The 16550-nt window shown below is 40.0% G+C and overlaps 1 protein-coding gene across 8 annotated transcripts in view; it reads left to right on the top strand.

The window, feature by feature from the left end:
• Positions 1–16550, top strand: part of ANKS1B (ankyrin repeat and sterile alpha motif domain containing 1B) — a 6771497-nt gene that overhangs the window by 6460634 nt on the left and 294313 nt on the right. For all 8 annotated transcript variants that reach the window (XM_044087908.1, XM_044087910.1, XM_044087909.1 and 5 more), the window contains one exon: positions 5260–5424. In XM_044087908.1, the coding sequence (XP_043943843.1) occupies positions 5260–5424 (165 nt within the window). The remainder of the gene's footprint in view (positions 1–5259; positions 5425–16550) is intronic.

The following is a 16550-nucleotide window of genomic DNA, read 5'->3' as shown; positions in this document are numbered from 1 at the left end:
GACTTCTGAATGTCCATAATTTTTGACTGTTTCCTTTTTAAGTCTTTACAGGCCAACAAAGCCAACCACGACTAGCTGTGGACATGCACATCTCAGCTTTCTTATGACTTCCACATCACAACATAAGTGAATTGTTTAGCTATACTTTAGAAACACAGGGTCTTTAAACCTAGCTGATATCCAAACTATTAAGGTGCCTGCAAAATATCCCAACTAACAACTAAATGTATTGGCCTGAGTCTGTCCATAAAGACTTAAAAAGAAAGAGGGAAAAAGGCATGGACATTCAGAAGCCATCCAGCTGAAACACTTGATGTCCTTAAGAGGTCATTTGCATATATCCCATGGGCCTCTATTCCAGGAGGTTTAAGGTATCACACAGTGAAAACTGTAGCTTGGCTAGATTTTTCTTGTACTTTTTACTAATTGGTTTATCTGTGTGACCTTTTTACTTTTTAGTTTTGTTTGTAAGTTGGAATATTTTGCAGATACCTTAACAATTATGGACCAGTTAAAGTTTTACAGAAAGGCAAGCCCCCACACTCCCTGAATTTATATATAGCATCTCCATGATTGCACTAACTCAAAGAAGGGGGAAATTCCCCCAAGAAGGAAATCACTTCCATCACAACTGGCTAATAGTGATTTCCTGTGGAGGAACTCCATATCATCAGTGAGCGGAACCTTGGGCAGTTGAAACTCAAGCACTCAGTCTTTGTCTTCCAATGGGGTAACAAAACATTTTACTACCTTTCATATCCATCTCTTAACTTGTTAGTTTCCACCTCTTGCATAGTATATGCAGGTCCTGTATTAACGTTTTAGGGGCCACCAGCAAGAATGACATCAGCAGGACCCTCCAGTAGTAGGTACCACAGACCTCCAGTGGCTGCTACATTTTCAGCTAAAGAGCTCCTTTAAGGCTAGCAAAATCATGAGGTCTCATACCTTGATGATCAGGCCTTTGCACCTTATGATAGGTTCTGAAACATTTTCAAACTATTGCAATCAGAGATGCACATAAAAAGGATAGGAGGGAGACACCAGTGCTAATTACTGGGGTACTCTCCCTCTCACATCCATTAGGATGAACATGCATTTTTGTGACTTTATAAAGTGTTACTCAGGCAGTTGCTAATGTTTTAAAGATCATTTGCAAATCCTTTCCCAAAAAGTAGCACTGCTTGCTTTTAACATCAGAACACGCTTCTTAGTTAATTTAAAATGATCAGCTGTGTAATATGTAAAATTATGAATTTTAACTCCCCCAAAAATTCATAGGTTCATGGGTAGGTACTAGGCTATCGGCCCAAGGGCCTATGTAAGCCTAGCCAGCAAGGTACCATAGCTTACGCCACCCAAGAAAGTTTATTTATTAGTTGTACACACTTTACCTTCTCACCATGGGTGCATGTTAATGGCGTGCATATGCACAACATAATAACATTAATAAATGAATGCCAAATACCCTAAATATATTATGCAAACAAATTGTTGCTAAAGTTAAAAGGTAAAATTATTACCATGTATTACTGATTTTATTAAAATATAAAGTATATTTACCTTACTGGCAAACAGTAAATAGTCTTTGAAAAATTTCAGCAATGATATGACTATTAGTAATTGGAATGGTTACCTTCATACCTTTTGAATTTCTTGTGGCAAGCTAACCTGACAGTTGTTCATCTAGGGGTCCTGGTATGCCATGCAAAATTGCTCTATATCCAGCAGTACCACCTGCTTTCCACCAAACAATATGGATTTTGGCCTGGATGAAGTACTATGACATTGTTAGCCCTAACTGATGACATCCTGCAAAACTCTGATAGTGGCCTCCTTACAGATGTCCTATTTATACATCTGACAAAGGCATTTGACCTCATTGACCACTATGTTCTCCAAAGCAAGCCAACTGAAATTGGTATCAGTCCAAATGTCACTCGATGGTTTAAAAACTTCTTCAGTGATAAACGCTTCATAGTTAAAACAACATCCTCCCAATCAGAATCTATGCCTATTACCAAAGGTGTACCCTAAGGATCCATTATTGCCCCCCTCCTCTTCTCTATATTCATTAACAAACTTCCTTGTGATCTCCCCTATCTCCCAGTTATTCTCTATGCAGATGACATGATCATTTCCTGATCAGGTCACTCTCACACCAATATTCAGTGCCAGCGTCAGTCGGACTTACATGAGCTCCACTGATGGCTCATAAATCATAAACTATTTCTCAAACCCACAAAGACCAAAACTATGCTTTTTGAAACTCCACCAAACATTCACCAATCACCTGACTGTTTTACTATCTTTCACTTACACAAGAATTCCATAGAGACAACATCCACCTCCAGATGGTTAGTACTGTGTCTTGATCAGTCACTAAACCTACATTTCCACATAGACTAAGTGAGAGCCAAAATAAACTCCCTCCTTTTTTTGACAAAAAAGATCTCCCCTTTTTTATCCCAACCAACTATTGCAGCGATTGACAAAATAGTTCTGCTTTCTGAGCTTAAATATGGGCTCCTGATTTTTGATTCTGCCTCCAAGAAAACATTGCCACACTCCAGACAATCTCCAAGAGCATCTGCTAATTCATTATATACTCATCTCTCTGTGAGCATCACTGTAACAAAGTGGCTACCCATAAAAGAAATAACCTACTTTTGGGATCCCAACTCTATAAACCACTCCAACTCCACACATTTTCTTCCCTTGCAGCTAGACTTCATGAAAAGTCATCCTCATACAACCTAAGACATTACTCACAAGCCACACCAACTCTCATTACCCCAGAACCAAACTCCACAGCACTGCACATGTTCTATCACAACAGCTCTCATTACCCCAGAACCAAACTCCACAGCACTGCACATGCTCTGTCACACCAGCTCTCATTACCCCAGAACCAAACTCCACAGCACTGCACATGCTCTGTCACACCAGCTCTCATTACCCCAGAACCAAACTCCACAGCACTGCACATGCTCTGTCACACCAGCTATCATTACCCCAGAACCAAACTCCACAGCACTGCACATGTTCTATCACATCAACTCTCATTACCTCAGAACCAATCTTCACAGCACTGCACATGCTCTGTCACACCAACTCTCATTACCCCTAGAACCAAGCTCCACAGCACTGCACATGCTCTGTCATACCAACTCTCATTACCCTTAGAACCAAGCTCTACGGTACTGCACATGCTCTATCACACCAACTCTCATTACCCTTAGAACCAAGCTCCACAGTACTGCACATGCTCTATCACACCAACTCTCATTACCCATAGAACCAAGCTCCATAGCACTGCACATGCTCTGTCACACCAACTCTCATTACCCCTAGAACCAAGCTACACAGCACTGCACATGCTCTGTCACACCAGCTTTCATTATCCCAGAAACAAACTCCACAGCACTGCACATGCTCTATCACACCAACTCTCATTACCCAGGAACCAAACTCCACAGCACTGCACATGCTCTATCACACCAACTCTCATTACCCCGGAACCAAGCTCCACAACACTGCACATGCATTGTCCTCTCAGGTGCCTACTCATTGGCAAGTTCGCCCCATCACGTTAAGGGAATCAAAACGTATTCCAAATTCAGAATGCAACTTAAAAAGTACTTTTTCATCCAAGCCAAATGCTTTTCCTTTAACAAAGGACATATCACCTAACCTATCTCCTTTCGGAGTCTGTTCTTCTCTCTCAAGATTCACTGAAACTGACCAACTTTAGAAACAAATGTATATATCGTACATTACACTCTGCTTGATTGTACATTGCACTGTCCTTGTTCACTGGAATGTACATACACAATTTTGTTCTATGTAATTAGTCTGAACTATTCTGTTATTGCTTACATTTCTGTATTTTTGTTTGTGAAATGTTTTGTATTTCACCCAGGCTTCACCTGAAATTGGTCAATATTGATAAGTGCACTACCCCAGTTAACAAATATAAATAAATAAATAAGCCTCACAACCTCTCCATGCATACCATGTACACCCTTAAATATGTGAAAAGGACAATGTTTGAAGTTTATGTACTGCAGATCACAAACACAATTATACTGCCAGAGGAAGGCAGGAAGAAGAAGAGCTGTGTCCACCTGATTTATATATGAAAAACACTTCAATGTGTATGAAGTCACCAGTCTCATGTACTTTGCATTTCATCTTTAAGTAAATGGAAAAAAAAAACTAAAATCTCTTGGAAAAAAAATGAATCTCAAAGGTCAATCTACTCCTTTAAAGTTTTTTTTTTTCCAAGGGGACAAGCCCCACTGCACACCCACAACTCCAAACTTATATATGTCAACTCCAAGATCTCCATACCGCAGAGAAAAGGAAATATTCTAAGAAATAGCCAGTGCAGACTCAGTCTATGTAAGTCCATTTCTTTGGCATTCAGTTTCCATGTTGTGGGGCTCGATCTAGCGAGTCTTGACTTTTCAAATGGTCACTGTGCCTAACACATGCTGTAAACATCTCCTGTGTGTTACAAAGACAGCTAAAAGTTTTCTATGAAATTTGTCATATTCTGATCTCAATCTTGAAACTGATGTTGGAGTTTGGTTTTACAAGATACAAGTATCCACCTTTACATATATACATTTTTCTTAGCTATCAAAATATTTCAAGCCAAAACCCAAGCGACCCTTATTTTCTACTGTATGGAAATAGACTGCTTTATTTGTGGGTTCAGTCTGCCTATGTCTGCTTTAATAAAAAAAACATATTATGGTGGATTTGGTTTGGGCATTCCCTGTAATTCTGTTATAATGAGGAACTGCAACCTATACGCATTGCATGCAGTAAAGCTGTAGGGTTACTGTGCATTGTCCAAATTGCAGTCTAGAGCCAGTCTCTCTCTACAGAACAAGATTTTAGTAAGTTCTAGTCTTTAACAATCTCTTGAGCTTGAACTTAGTTCAAGTGACTATGACATAACAGGACTTTTTGTAATCTCTCTAATTGTTATGGTTCCCATGACTAGACTAATGCCTTTTGGGTTGCAAGCCTCATAACTGCTGCCAGTGATAACACAAATGTGTTTGTTTTAAACTGCATACTAAATGTAGCCCTCTAATGCTTTCACAGTATGAAAAAGAGACTAAGAGAAAACATTCTGCTAATTCTGGTGCTTGTGACCAGTGCATGTATGCATAAAATGTTGTCACTTTTTGAAGTTATTTCTACACTAACAGCTAATTACCTTTCTGTTTCTTGTTTGTATTGCAGAATTTAGCTTATGAAATCATCTTAACATTAGGCCAAGCCTTTGAAGTAGCATACCAGTTGGCACTGCAAGCCCGGAAAGGACATTCTTCAACTCTACCAGAAAGCTTTGATGGTAAACCTACCAAACCGATCCCAAAACCCCGCATTAGCATGAGAAAATCTGTGGTAAGTAATAACTGAACGTGCAGCTTTTGTTCAACTTGTCCTTCTTCACAGTGGTCTTAAAAGCTATTGCAAGAGCAAAATTCTGTTCTGAAATGGAGAGTGCAGTCTATCATCCTGCTGACAGCCATACATTTATATTGAGCATGGACCTGGGCTGTTGTAAACATTTATATGATCTATTGATTACTTTGGCTCATGAGATTTATGGTTAATAAGACTGATGCTCAGCAGAGGGTATAAAGTTCTGCAAATACTAAATAATATAGCTGCTGGTTAACCTAAGACATTCAGCAGATGGAGGTTGCCAGGCAACTGGTGCGCTAAGTAAATCCATTTTAAAGAAACTGTGTGTCACAGACTCCTGACTCTCATATATCTCATTTTAAACTTTACAGTAAGAAAAAAAAATTCCGTAAGTGCAGATTGATCAATATCAGACTTGTACTCTTTCAACCTGGGTGCTTAATTTGTAATTCTAAATGATCAGAGCATATACCCTAAGGGTTCATAATGTAAAGTCTTGACTGTATCAAAAAATCTGTTTAATAAATCGGAGCTGTGAGTGTTTTATCAAATGGAAAACATCACGAGTTTTTAAAGAAACTGCCTGCTATCACTGTTTGCATGCATACCACAGTGATTTACAGAAACACACTGGGTATACAATTTCCCGTAACTAAATATGAGTCTTAAGCAAATACAGAGCCTAAATTTATGGTTGCAAACGTGGCCATGTGACTTAATCTTGGAGTTTAAATGAATGGTAATTATATATTTAATTGAAAAAAGCACTTCAAAACTTTCTTCAAAGAAGTACATTTGTAGACTATTTGTATACAGTGTGACATTTGGAAAATAAAATTGCTAAAGACATAGCTTTGAATTGTTTTTTCAAAAAAATAAGTGGCATAACATTTCTTAAAAATGGTTCACAAAACACCTATATGAAGGGCACAACTTTTCTGAATCCTTGTTCCCATATATACGTTCCCATATTAAAGGACATCGTTCAACATTTTTTCCTGAAAATTCTCAAATGTGGGCTTTATAACTCTCATAGAAAAAAGGAATTTTCTAAAATGTAACATTCTGAACCATATCTGGTCAGCATAGTGACTCACTGGTTTGATCTGTAGCTGTTAATCTCCTAGGTCCAGGGACTGAGCCCACCTTCCATAAACCCTCTGAATCCTGGCATAATTCTCTTGAAATTCTTTTTCTTTGGATACTTTGTTTTCCTTCTCATTCCAAATGCATACTGCTTAGGCTGATTTTGTACCTTAAAATAAATAAATGCGTTTAAAAAAACAATATTATATATTAGCTGTTTTTACATTTGCATTTGCCCTGTGGAACTACATATTATCCCTAGGTCTCCCATGCAAAGGAGACTTTTGATCAGTCAAGCTAACATAGCTTAACAAGATGAAATAAATAAATACATAATAAATGCCACATACTAAGGAGATTGTGCATAGTTTGCAATATTTACCTCGTGTATTTTTGGCAGTTAACTAGCTTTGTCAATCTGTATTTGGAATTTATATATTTATAGATATCTTAGAAATTATACTGCCATTACCATAATCAATACATTTCTGGGAGAACCTGTTGAATTTCAGCTCATGAAACTATAATTCTGTTATTTTAGCAAGTGTAAAGCAGTGACCACTCCCGTCTGCAGAAACATATCACTTAGGCTGATTAGAACTATACCATCAGCTGGTCCTTAACATAAAGAGAAAACAATTTTGAAAGACCACCTACATTTACAGTAACATGTTCCTTAAATTCAGAATATCATTTTTTTTCAGATACTGCAATTTAATACTTGAACTACTTATTAACGTAAAACAAAACAGTTTATACAGAGGAAACTTTGCCTACTGTGACTGTCGTGTGTGTGTGTGTGTGTGTGTGTGTGTGTGTGTGTGTGTGTGTGTGTGTGTGTGTGTGCACGCGCACGTGCAAGCGCAAGATCAGTATGTTTTTTCATTAGGAAACTAGTAAAAGATGCATTGTATATCAGTCTTCACAGGTACTTTCCCACAACTCACTACATTTCTTTTTCTGAAACATATAAATTAGTCACAGTGAGAAAGCAGAAACTAAGAGGAAGATGATTAATAAAAAAAAAAATTCAAGTAAAAAAACAAGGTTCATAGGTTCATAGGTTGGTACTAGGCAATCAGCCCTAGGGCCTATACAAGCCTACCCATAACAATTCCCTGGCTATTTCTTCCCACATTATTTACTTTCCTGGACCCCTGTCTAGCAGGGCGACTGACGTGATCCCTGGGGTGAATTTCCTTTCTCCCATCCAATCGTCAAGGTTCCTCTTGAAAAGGTCCAAAGAGGCACTCTGCTTGACATGTATGGGCAATCTATTCCAGAGTCTGGGGAGTCTCTGGGTCAGGAACCTATCCCTCCAGCATGTTTTGTTTATTGTGATGACAAGGTTTAGATCCCTGGGCGTGTAGCTCTGAGGGATTGGGATTTCTTTAAGTGTAGCATGTCCAACAGCTCTGGGTTTGACATGGCCTTGTATGTTAAGCAGAGATCGCCTCTGAGTAGGCGATATGCGACAGAGTACAGCTGGAGTTTTTAAGGCGGTCAGCGTAGGGCATCTGCTTTAGGCCTGTGATTCTTTTAGTGAGGTATTTCTGAGGCCTTTTCAGTTGTTGCAGATGTCTTGAGAGGTACATACCAAATGAGGCGTTGTATTCTATAATGGGTCTAATGAGGGATGAGTACAGTGGGACAATGACCTCCTTTTTCTGGATGAAAAGCCCTTCGTGATGAGGTGTGCCACATAGAAGGATTTCCTGACTGTTGTGGCGATGTGGTTATCGAAGGTGAGACCACTGTCCACCTGTGTCCCTAAGTCTCTTATCACACTTTCTGTGTTTAGTGTACTGCCACCTATATTGTAATTCATGGATACATGTTTTTCCCAAAGGGGATAACAATACATTTCTTGGCATTGAGCTTGAGCCCATGGCTCTGGCACCAAGCATCTGTTTCTGTAAGGCCCTTTTGTAGAGTATCCACATCATTTGGGGATTCAATAATGGCTCCCAGTTTGCAGTCATCTGCAAACTTTGTTAGCCAGAGTCCCTTAGTGTTGACCTGTACTTCAGAGAAGTAGATGCCAAACAACAGCAGCCCCAGGACTGAACCCTGAGGTACTCCACTTGTCACTTGTCTGGAGCTGGATTTGGAGTCGGCTACTTTTACAGTGTGGGTTCTATTAGTAAGCCATTTAGCAACCCATTGGGTGACATAGGGATTAATGCCCAACTTAGTAAGTTTATCTATGATTCCAGAGTGGGGGATGGTGTCAAAGGCCTTGGCAAGGTCTAGATAGGCTGTGTGGACCACCTTACCCTTGTCCATGGCTCTGGAGACTGATTCAAAGAAGTCAATCAGGTTCAGGAGACAAGATCGGCCCTTCACAAACCCAAACTGGGTGGGGTCCAGTGTTTGAAGGTTGCCAATGTCTTTGTTTATAAGTTCCATGATAATACGCTCCATGGCCTTGCAGATAAGGCTTGTCAGACTGATGGGACAGTAGTTTCTGGGATCCAAGGTGGATCCCCCCTTGTGGATTGGGATAACTGTAGCTCTGCGCCACTCAGTGGGCACGAAACCTGAGGTGAGGCTATGATTAAACATGACACTTAGGTGAGGTGCCAGTTCATATTGTAGTTCATGTAGTACACAGCCCAAGGAACTGTAGATGTTCATCATAGTGATAACTGCTGCAGAAGTCTTAGCTATATGGATTGTATCCTGCCAAGAATATAACAGCAAGCCAGCTTCCAAAGCTTCAGAGCACCTTCCAAACATCCAAACCACCAGATCTGACCAAAAAGAAGAGGTTTGGGGGTGCCCAACTCTTCAGAAGTTTCATGCCATTGAAGAGAATGCTCATGTGTTGGCTTTCAAGGGTTGACTATTGGCTACATTTCCTGTCAAACAGAAACAGAAAACTAAACATGTATCTACTCTTCCTCATATTTGCTTAGAGAAGAGTAGTTGGCTTGGAGTTTAATTCAGGCTATTGATCCTTTTTATGAGGTAGATTCTTTAAAAAGAAAGAGAGGTATCTCTTTTCCTGAAGAGATTCAAGATTCTGAATCTGGACAGAAAGATGAAGGAACAGATACAATGTTTTCTCCTCAGTTTTCTAATTCAGACTCATAAAAGAGCTCAGTTTCTGCTTCTTCTTGCGGGGGCTTCTTTTTCTCTAATATTATTTTCAGTGTGTGCCAGTGTTTTCTGTGGTAGAACACTGAAGTTTCTCAGTGCCTCAGAAAAGTAATATGAACGGTTGCAGAAGGCATTTCCAGAACCTTCACCCATTTTCCAATTTCTGTCAGTTCTGCAGGATATGTGTGTAACTGCCTGCAGTTCTCCTGATAGTCAGCCTGTTGCCCATAAAAAAGCAGATTAAATGTAAAAAAAAGTTCCTCAGTCTTAAGTTTTTACAGTCTTCCCAAATCTGACCTAGCAGTTATAGCTTTAGGTAATCCTACTGCTGCTAAACATTTGGTTTATTCCAATCCTGATCTTTCTGACAAGGATAGGAAGATTATTGATAAGTATGGGGAACATTATATGCATCTACACGTTTGATTTTCCAAATTTTGAATTGTCAGAATCGCATGTTAAAGTTTATTATGATTAATTGTGATAGTATGAGAAATGTTTTGTCTGCAGTTTCTTCTTGTGAGGAAAAATCTGCTTGGTTCCTTCAATTGTACAAGTCACTACCCATAGTTTACAGTACGTGTATGGCTCAGTTGATACTTTTTCAAGGGTTATGGCCACCGGTACTGTTTTAAGGATGTTTACCTGGCTGTATTCTCAGAACCTCTCAGATGATGTGAAAAATGAGATTTTAAATTCTCTTTTGGATAAAAATATCAAAACGCATGATAAAATGGTTAAGTTGATACAGGAAATCTGTAAGATATTTTTAGCCTTCTTTTTCCAAATTTTCTAAGGGATTTTCTAACACCTCATCCAGTTTTAGAAAAAAATAAGTAAATAAATAAACAGTTTTACAAACTCCAGGTAAACATACATTGGAGAAGAAATGTAAAGGGGATTTCAAAAAAGGAATTGAAGACCCCTCCCAAAACCAGAGACAGTTCAACAAGTCAAAATGACTGTTTGAAGGACCTTGCCCCCCCCCCCCCACACACACACACACAATGGCAGTCCATTTTCCCTTCCAGAAGTGCTAAATCTCTGTTTCTTATTGGCTATAGATAGTTTGTAGATGAGCTATAGATAGTTTATAGATGGGTTCTGAAGACCAAATCATTAAGGTTACAGATGGCAGTGGGAGGAAATCTCTCTTTTTTTAGGAAATAATTCCTTACTTGACCAGAGTCTTTTATTTCTCTGTCTCATTCAACACATGCTGTCTCACAGAGTGATAGAACCAGTTCCTCCTTCCCAGGCTGGGAAAAGTTTTTATTCAATGATGTTTTAATGCAAAAGAAAGACAATTGTTGGAGTTCAGTTCTGTATCTTTCTTTCCTAAACCTGTTTGTGATAGTGCCCACGTTCAAAATGATGTCACTTCATAAACTGTTGCCTCTTCTTCCTCAGTGTTTCCTGGTAAGACTAGATTTAAAAGATGCGTATCATTATATCCCAATTCATCCAGACACCAGGTGTTTCTTAAGGTTTTATGTGTCCAGATCACATTATTCATTCTTTTTCTTACCCTTTGGACTATCACCTACACAAAGAGGTCACAAAGTGCCTAGCTCCAGTTATAGCTCATTGCAGCCTATAGCTTATCCACTTTTTTCCCATATTTAAACAATATACTTATGTTTCCAGAGTCTTTCTGAAAGTGTCAGGAATCTCTGTTTGATGACATGTCTCTTACACAAGCTGGGATTCCAAGGGAACATTCAGAAGTCTTTTTCACTCCTTCATAAAGGATTGTGCTCCTGGGGTCAGTTAGACAGCTCATTTCAAACAGCGTTTCTTTCACAGGAAAGAAAAATATCTAGATCTATTTCTAAGGTTTTCCTCTCAGACTTTAGTCACTGAGAGGGAATATCTCAGGATTTTGGGTCTCATGGCATCAATGATTCACATGATAGCCCTGGCAAGACTCCACATGAGAAATATACAATGTTATCTGAAGTATATTTGGTCCCAGCACCAACATCCTTTGTCTGTTCAATTCTCAGTGCTGGAGCAGTTTCAGGAGGGATAAAAGTGATTGGTGTTCGGGATGCCAAGGATAGAGACAAGCACATAAATATAAAAGAGATGGTTACCCTGATCAAAGCACTGAACTCCCTGAATCATTTTTATTCCTCTTGACATCTTCAAGTTGTTATACTCAATGCCACTGTCATGTAGTATATCAGTAAGCAAGGAGGAACCAAGTCTTACCCTCTTTACAGACTGCCATGATAACTTGGGATATAGCTTCACAGCACAATCTGACTTGGCATATGCATCCTACATTCCAACAGAGCAACACTGTGTGTCAGATAAGCTGAGTAGGTCAAGGGCAGACCCTCACAAATGGAAACTAAATCAGGGGTCTTCCAAGATTTGATCCATCTGTGGAGAGTTCCTCAAGTAGACCTGTTTGTCTCCTCTCAGAACAATCAGCTGGCAAGATTCTGCTCCAGGATTCCATGCAAGAAGGCCTGGAAGACAGATAGTGTGTCCTTTCCTTGGACAGAAATTTTCCAATATGTTTTTCCATCCTTTCCTCCAATATCCAAGGTACTTCTGAAGATATTAGGAATCCCCCAAGATCATTGTGATGACTCCCTTCTGGCCCAGACAACAGTGGTTCTCCCTTCTTTTGAAAATTACCAGGGGCAATTACCACTGGCTTCCTCACAGAATTGATCTACTCGCACAAGATCAGAGGTTTTTGCCACACCACGAGTCAATCAACTTCCTCTGTCTGCCTGAATGATAGGCTCTTTATTCCCTTTAAGGACTTGTTTACTAAGCATGTTCAGCAGGTACTAATGAAGACAAAAATGATTGCTACTAGAAAAATAATATATTAGCTTTAATAAAGGCTTTCTAGTTGGTGCCAACAACATAACCAGCATCAATTCAGGGCCAGCTGTTCTGTGGTTTTACAATGTTTGTGTGAGTGACTATCCTATGCTCTTTCATACTCCTCTGTCAAGGTTCATTTATTGGCCATTTCAGCATGTCCACCCATGCAACTTCATCTTTCAGTACATTCTTATGTCAAAATGTTTTTAAAAGAGGTTTTGCACAAGTGGCCTCCAAAACAACTCTTGGTCCCTCCTTGGGATCTTAATTTTGTGGTAGAGAAGCAAACACTTGCTCTATCCGAACCAGTTAACCTGGATGACTTGAAATTCTTAACATGGAAAACTGTTTTACTGGCTGCTCTGACTTCTGCAAGAAGAGTGTCTGAGTTGCAAACTCTTATGGTGAGTCAACTCTATCTCATTTTCTACATGACAGAGTTTCTTTGAGAACTAATCCTTTTATGCCTAAAGTGGTTTGCAAGTGTACTTAAGCCAAAGTATCCAGCACCCCATTTTTTTTTTCTGAAACTAAAAATGAAAGAAGAGATACTCCACACTTTGGATATCAACAGACAACTCAGGTACTATCATCACAGAACTCAATCTTTCAGATCTTTGGATCGTTGTTCATTTCTTGTGAAGGTAAAAAGAAGGGGCAACCTGTGTCAAAACGTATTATTTCCAGTTAGTTGTGTCAGGTTATACTCTCCACAAAACAAACATTTCCAGTTAGGATTCAAGGCCCACTCTACCAGGGCCTTTGCTTCACCTATGTCTTTTTGGAAAAGGGTAGATTCTACAATTTTTCTAGAAGTTGCAACTTGGTCCTGTATACCTACATTTAATAGGTATTACAAGCTTGCTTCCTTCTCTAGACCTATATTAGGCTTTGCTCAGATTATTCTCCAGGGACTTCTGGCCCCTTCCACTTCCCAGATGTAGAACTCTAGGGTAATCTACCCATATAGTTAAGGTTACTACAACAGTGATCAATATGACGAAGATAGTACAGTTGTGTAAGTAAACTTACCATAACAGTAAAATGTTAAAGTGATCACTGCTGCAGTAGCCATTCCCTCCCTCCCTCCATCCATTCACCTTGTTTTTGGTGTGTTGCTTATGCCAGGGTGTGATTACTTATTTTTTCTTGTTCCTAGCATTGTCTTTTCAGGTCTCAGCTTCTCTCTACCTGTTTGCATGAAAATTCTGAAGGGCATGATGCTTAAATCTGGTCGACTTCTTGGAGACAGTCACCAAAACCATGGACGAGGGGAAGACGGTGCACACCACCTACCTTGACCTGGCCAAAGCCTCCGACACTATTTCCCACTTGGGCATAGTAGATAAACTCTCTCAACTAGGCATCAATCCATATGTTACCAGATGGGTACCAAACTGACTTACTGATAGAACCCACCTAATCAAAATAGTAAAGCCACCTTAAGCAGTCGACCCGTAATGAGCTCCGTACCCCAGGGATTGGTCTTGGGGCCTCTGTTATTCAGGATATACTTGTCTGAGTTGCAGGCCAAAACCAGTGGACTATGGCTGACCAAGTTTGCAGATGACTGCAAGCTGGGCACAGTCATCAATTCCCCAAGTGAGGTGGACGTCCTCCAAGAGGGTCTCACCCAAACAAATGACTGGTGAAAGAAACATGGCCTCAAGCTGAATTCCAAAAAATGCATCATCATCCCCTTTTGGGAGAATGACATCCCCACATATTATCACATTAATAACAATGTCCTAAGTACACAATCAGTAGTGAGGGATTTGGGCACCCAGGTTGATAGCAACCTGACTTTTGACCACCATGTTTTTTCCTTTGTACGGAAAGCTTTCTACATGGCCCACTTCATAAGTAAGGGTATCTCATCTTGGGACAAAGATGTCATAACATCTCTGTATTCTTCCCTTATAAGACCAATTATTGAGTGCAACGCCCCCTTCACCATGTACCTCGCAAAGCATATGCAGCAGCTGGAAAGACCACAGAGGTTCCTCACCAGGAGAATTCAGGGCCTCTAACATCTACCCTACACAGATAGGCTAAAATCCTTATCTCTCTATTCAGTTTCATACAGACTCCTCAGGGTTGATCTCTATTTGGCATATAAAGCAATCTCAGACCCTGCCTTGATGGGACTGCTGCATATCCACAAGTCAAGCTCCACTCGAGCAACCCGTATGCGCGACCCTGGTCTGTGATATCAATAGGACATGTTGGTGGGACAGATTTGTGTCCCAGAGACTCCCTCTCCATGTCAAGCAGAGTAACCTCATTATCCCATTTTAAGCGCAACCTAGATAACTGGATGGGAAACAGAAAATACACCCTGGGATTCCACCTGTGTCCCTGCTGGACAGGGACTTTGGGTGTTGACTTGTCTAAACATGTGCTAAACTTTTGACTAGCTTATAAGGGCCTTAGGGCCAGTAGCCTAGTAACCTCCTATGATCCTATGAACCGGTCTGTTTAGTCTGTTCAGATTGAGCTGAGTGAAGGTTTGGGTGAATCAAAAGTACCCTGAAGTTTTGGAAGCTGGCAGGCTGTTATATCCTGTGCAGGATATAACCCATGTAGCTAAGGCTACTGCAGCAGAGATCATTTGAGCCTCTACTGCTATGGTAAGCTTGCTTACATAATTGTAATTGTTTTTTTTTGGCAGAGCTGTAGCAAGGGAACATGGATGTTCAACATATAAATCACTGTTACAGCAGTCTAAGCTACATTGTTCCTCCTGCCCATCATGACCAGCCAGCAAGCTTTTCAAAGATTAAGGATGCCTTCCACAATATACAGGCTTTTCAAAAATTAAGGACACCTTCCACAAGCTGCAAGGTTTTCAAAGATTAAGGACACCTTCCACAAGCTCCATCTGCTAGTAGCTCAAATGGAGCTTTTTACCTCCAAAGCGTGCTCTTTTGGCAGGCCCTGTGGAGCTGTCAGAGGGCCAGTGATCTTTCAAGGCTGGACATATAAGTCCCCAGTTGGAGAAAACCTTCTACTACAAATATTTTTCTGAGGAAAACTTGAGCTTTTCTTTCTAAAGTATTGAGTTCATCTAGGAAATAACATTTTAGGACTGTCATTGCATTTCTTACAGAGTTGATGTATAAATGCTTATGTGAACTTCTTGTGTGAAAAGGTTTATTTTTTTACTATAATTTTAGTCATGTTTTATGTACTTGTGTTTTGGGGACAGGATACTGTGCTTGTGGGGGACTTTCTATGGTTTACTTACTTCTGAGGCACTTTTCCATACCTTACCTGTTACTGACTCATCCAGGCTCAACTATTCAACTTTGAAGTCTCTCTTTCTTGGCTTACAAATAGAGTATCCACTGGGCTCCATGGTTTAATCTTCCCTGTCCACAAGAATAAAATAACTTGTCTGGGAATATTGGGTGTCAGGCAGGCTCTCATTTTGCACAGCTGCTGGTACATGACTCTGCTGTGGCTGCTTATTGTTCTCCATATCACTCATCTTTGCCCCATGGTCCCCTTGGCATAGTATATGCAGTCAACAAAGATCAGAGGGTGGCCACATTCTCTGTAGATGTAAGGATGCCTTGGCAGGTGAGGGAGAACCACACTTTTTTGGTGTCAGGGAAAAGAACAGGAGATGATTCTTCACTTAGCTGGGATGGGGGACCTGTATAAGGGACTAGCATGCCTTCTGTGAGTCGATAATTTCCCTGGGAGATTCCCAGAAATAGGGAACATAGTGAGAAAACCTTTCAATATCATGTTTATATTTCTGTGGATCTGGAATATTTACTGGGATTTGCTAAAAAGGCCATTAGTAAATCTTCCTTCCCTCCTTGCTGTTCATGAAAGAAAAGAAAAAGACATATTTCTTTCTGATTTGGATTTTCAGTCAAAAGAGCAAGTATTGCAGGGAAATGGTTGTACTCAAGGAATTTCTTCTCAATGTAAACATTCTGGATCTGGTAAAATATGCTTTCTGATTTCCTTTTTGAAAATGTATATTTTTCTGACTTTTGTCTAGGGTGAAAGTTAGATTTGGTTTGGGGTTCCTCTGTAATTCTCACTAGGGGCAG

The sequence above is a fragment of the Protopterus annectens genome, chromosome 11.part0, assembly GCF_019279795.1.
Source record: "Protopterus annectens isolate FY-2018-M chromosome 11.part0, PAN1.0, whole genome shotgun sequence".
Lineage (NCBI taxonomy): Eukaryota > Metazoa > Chordata > Ceratodontiformes > Protopteridae > Protopterus > Protopterus annectens.
Note: the sequence above shows the minus strand (reverse complement) of the source record. Positions and strands in the feature narration are given on the sequence as shown.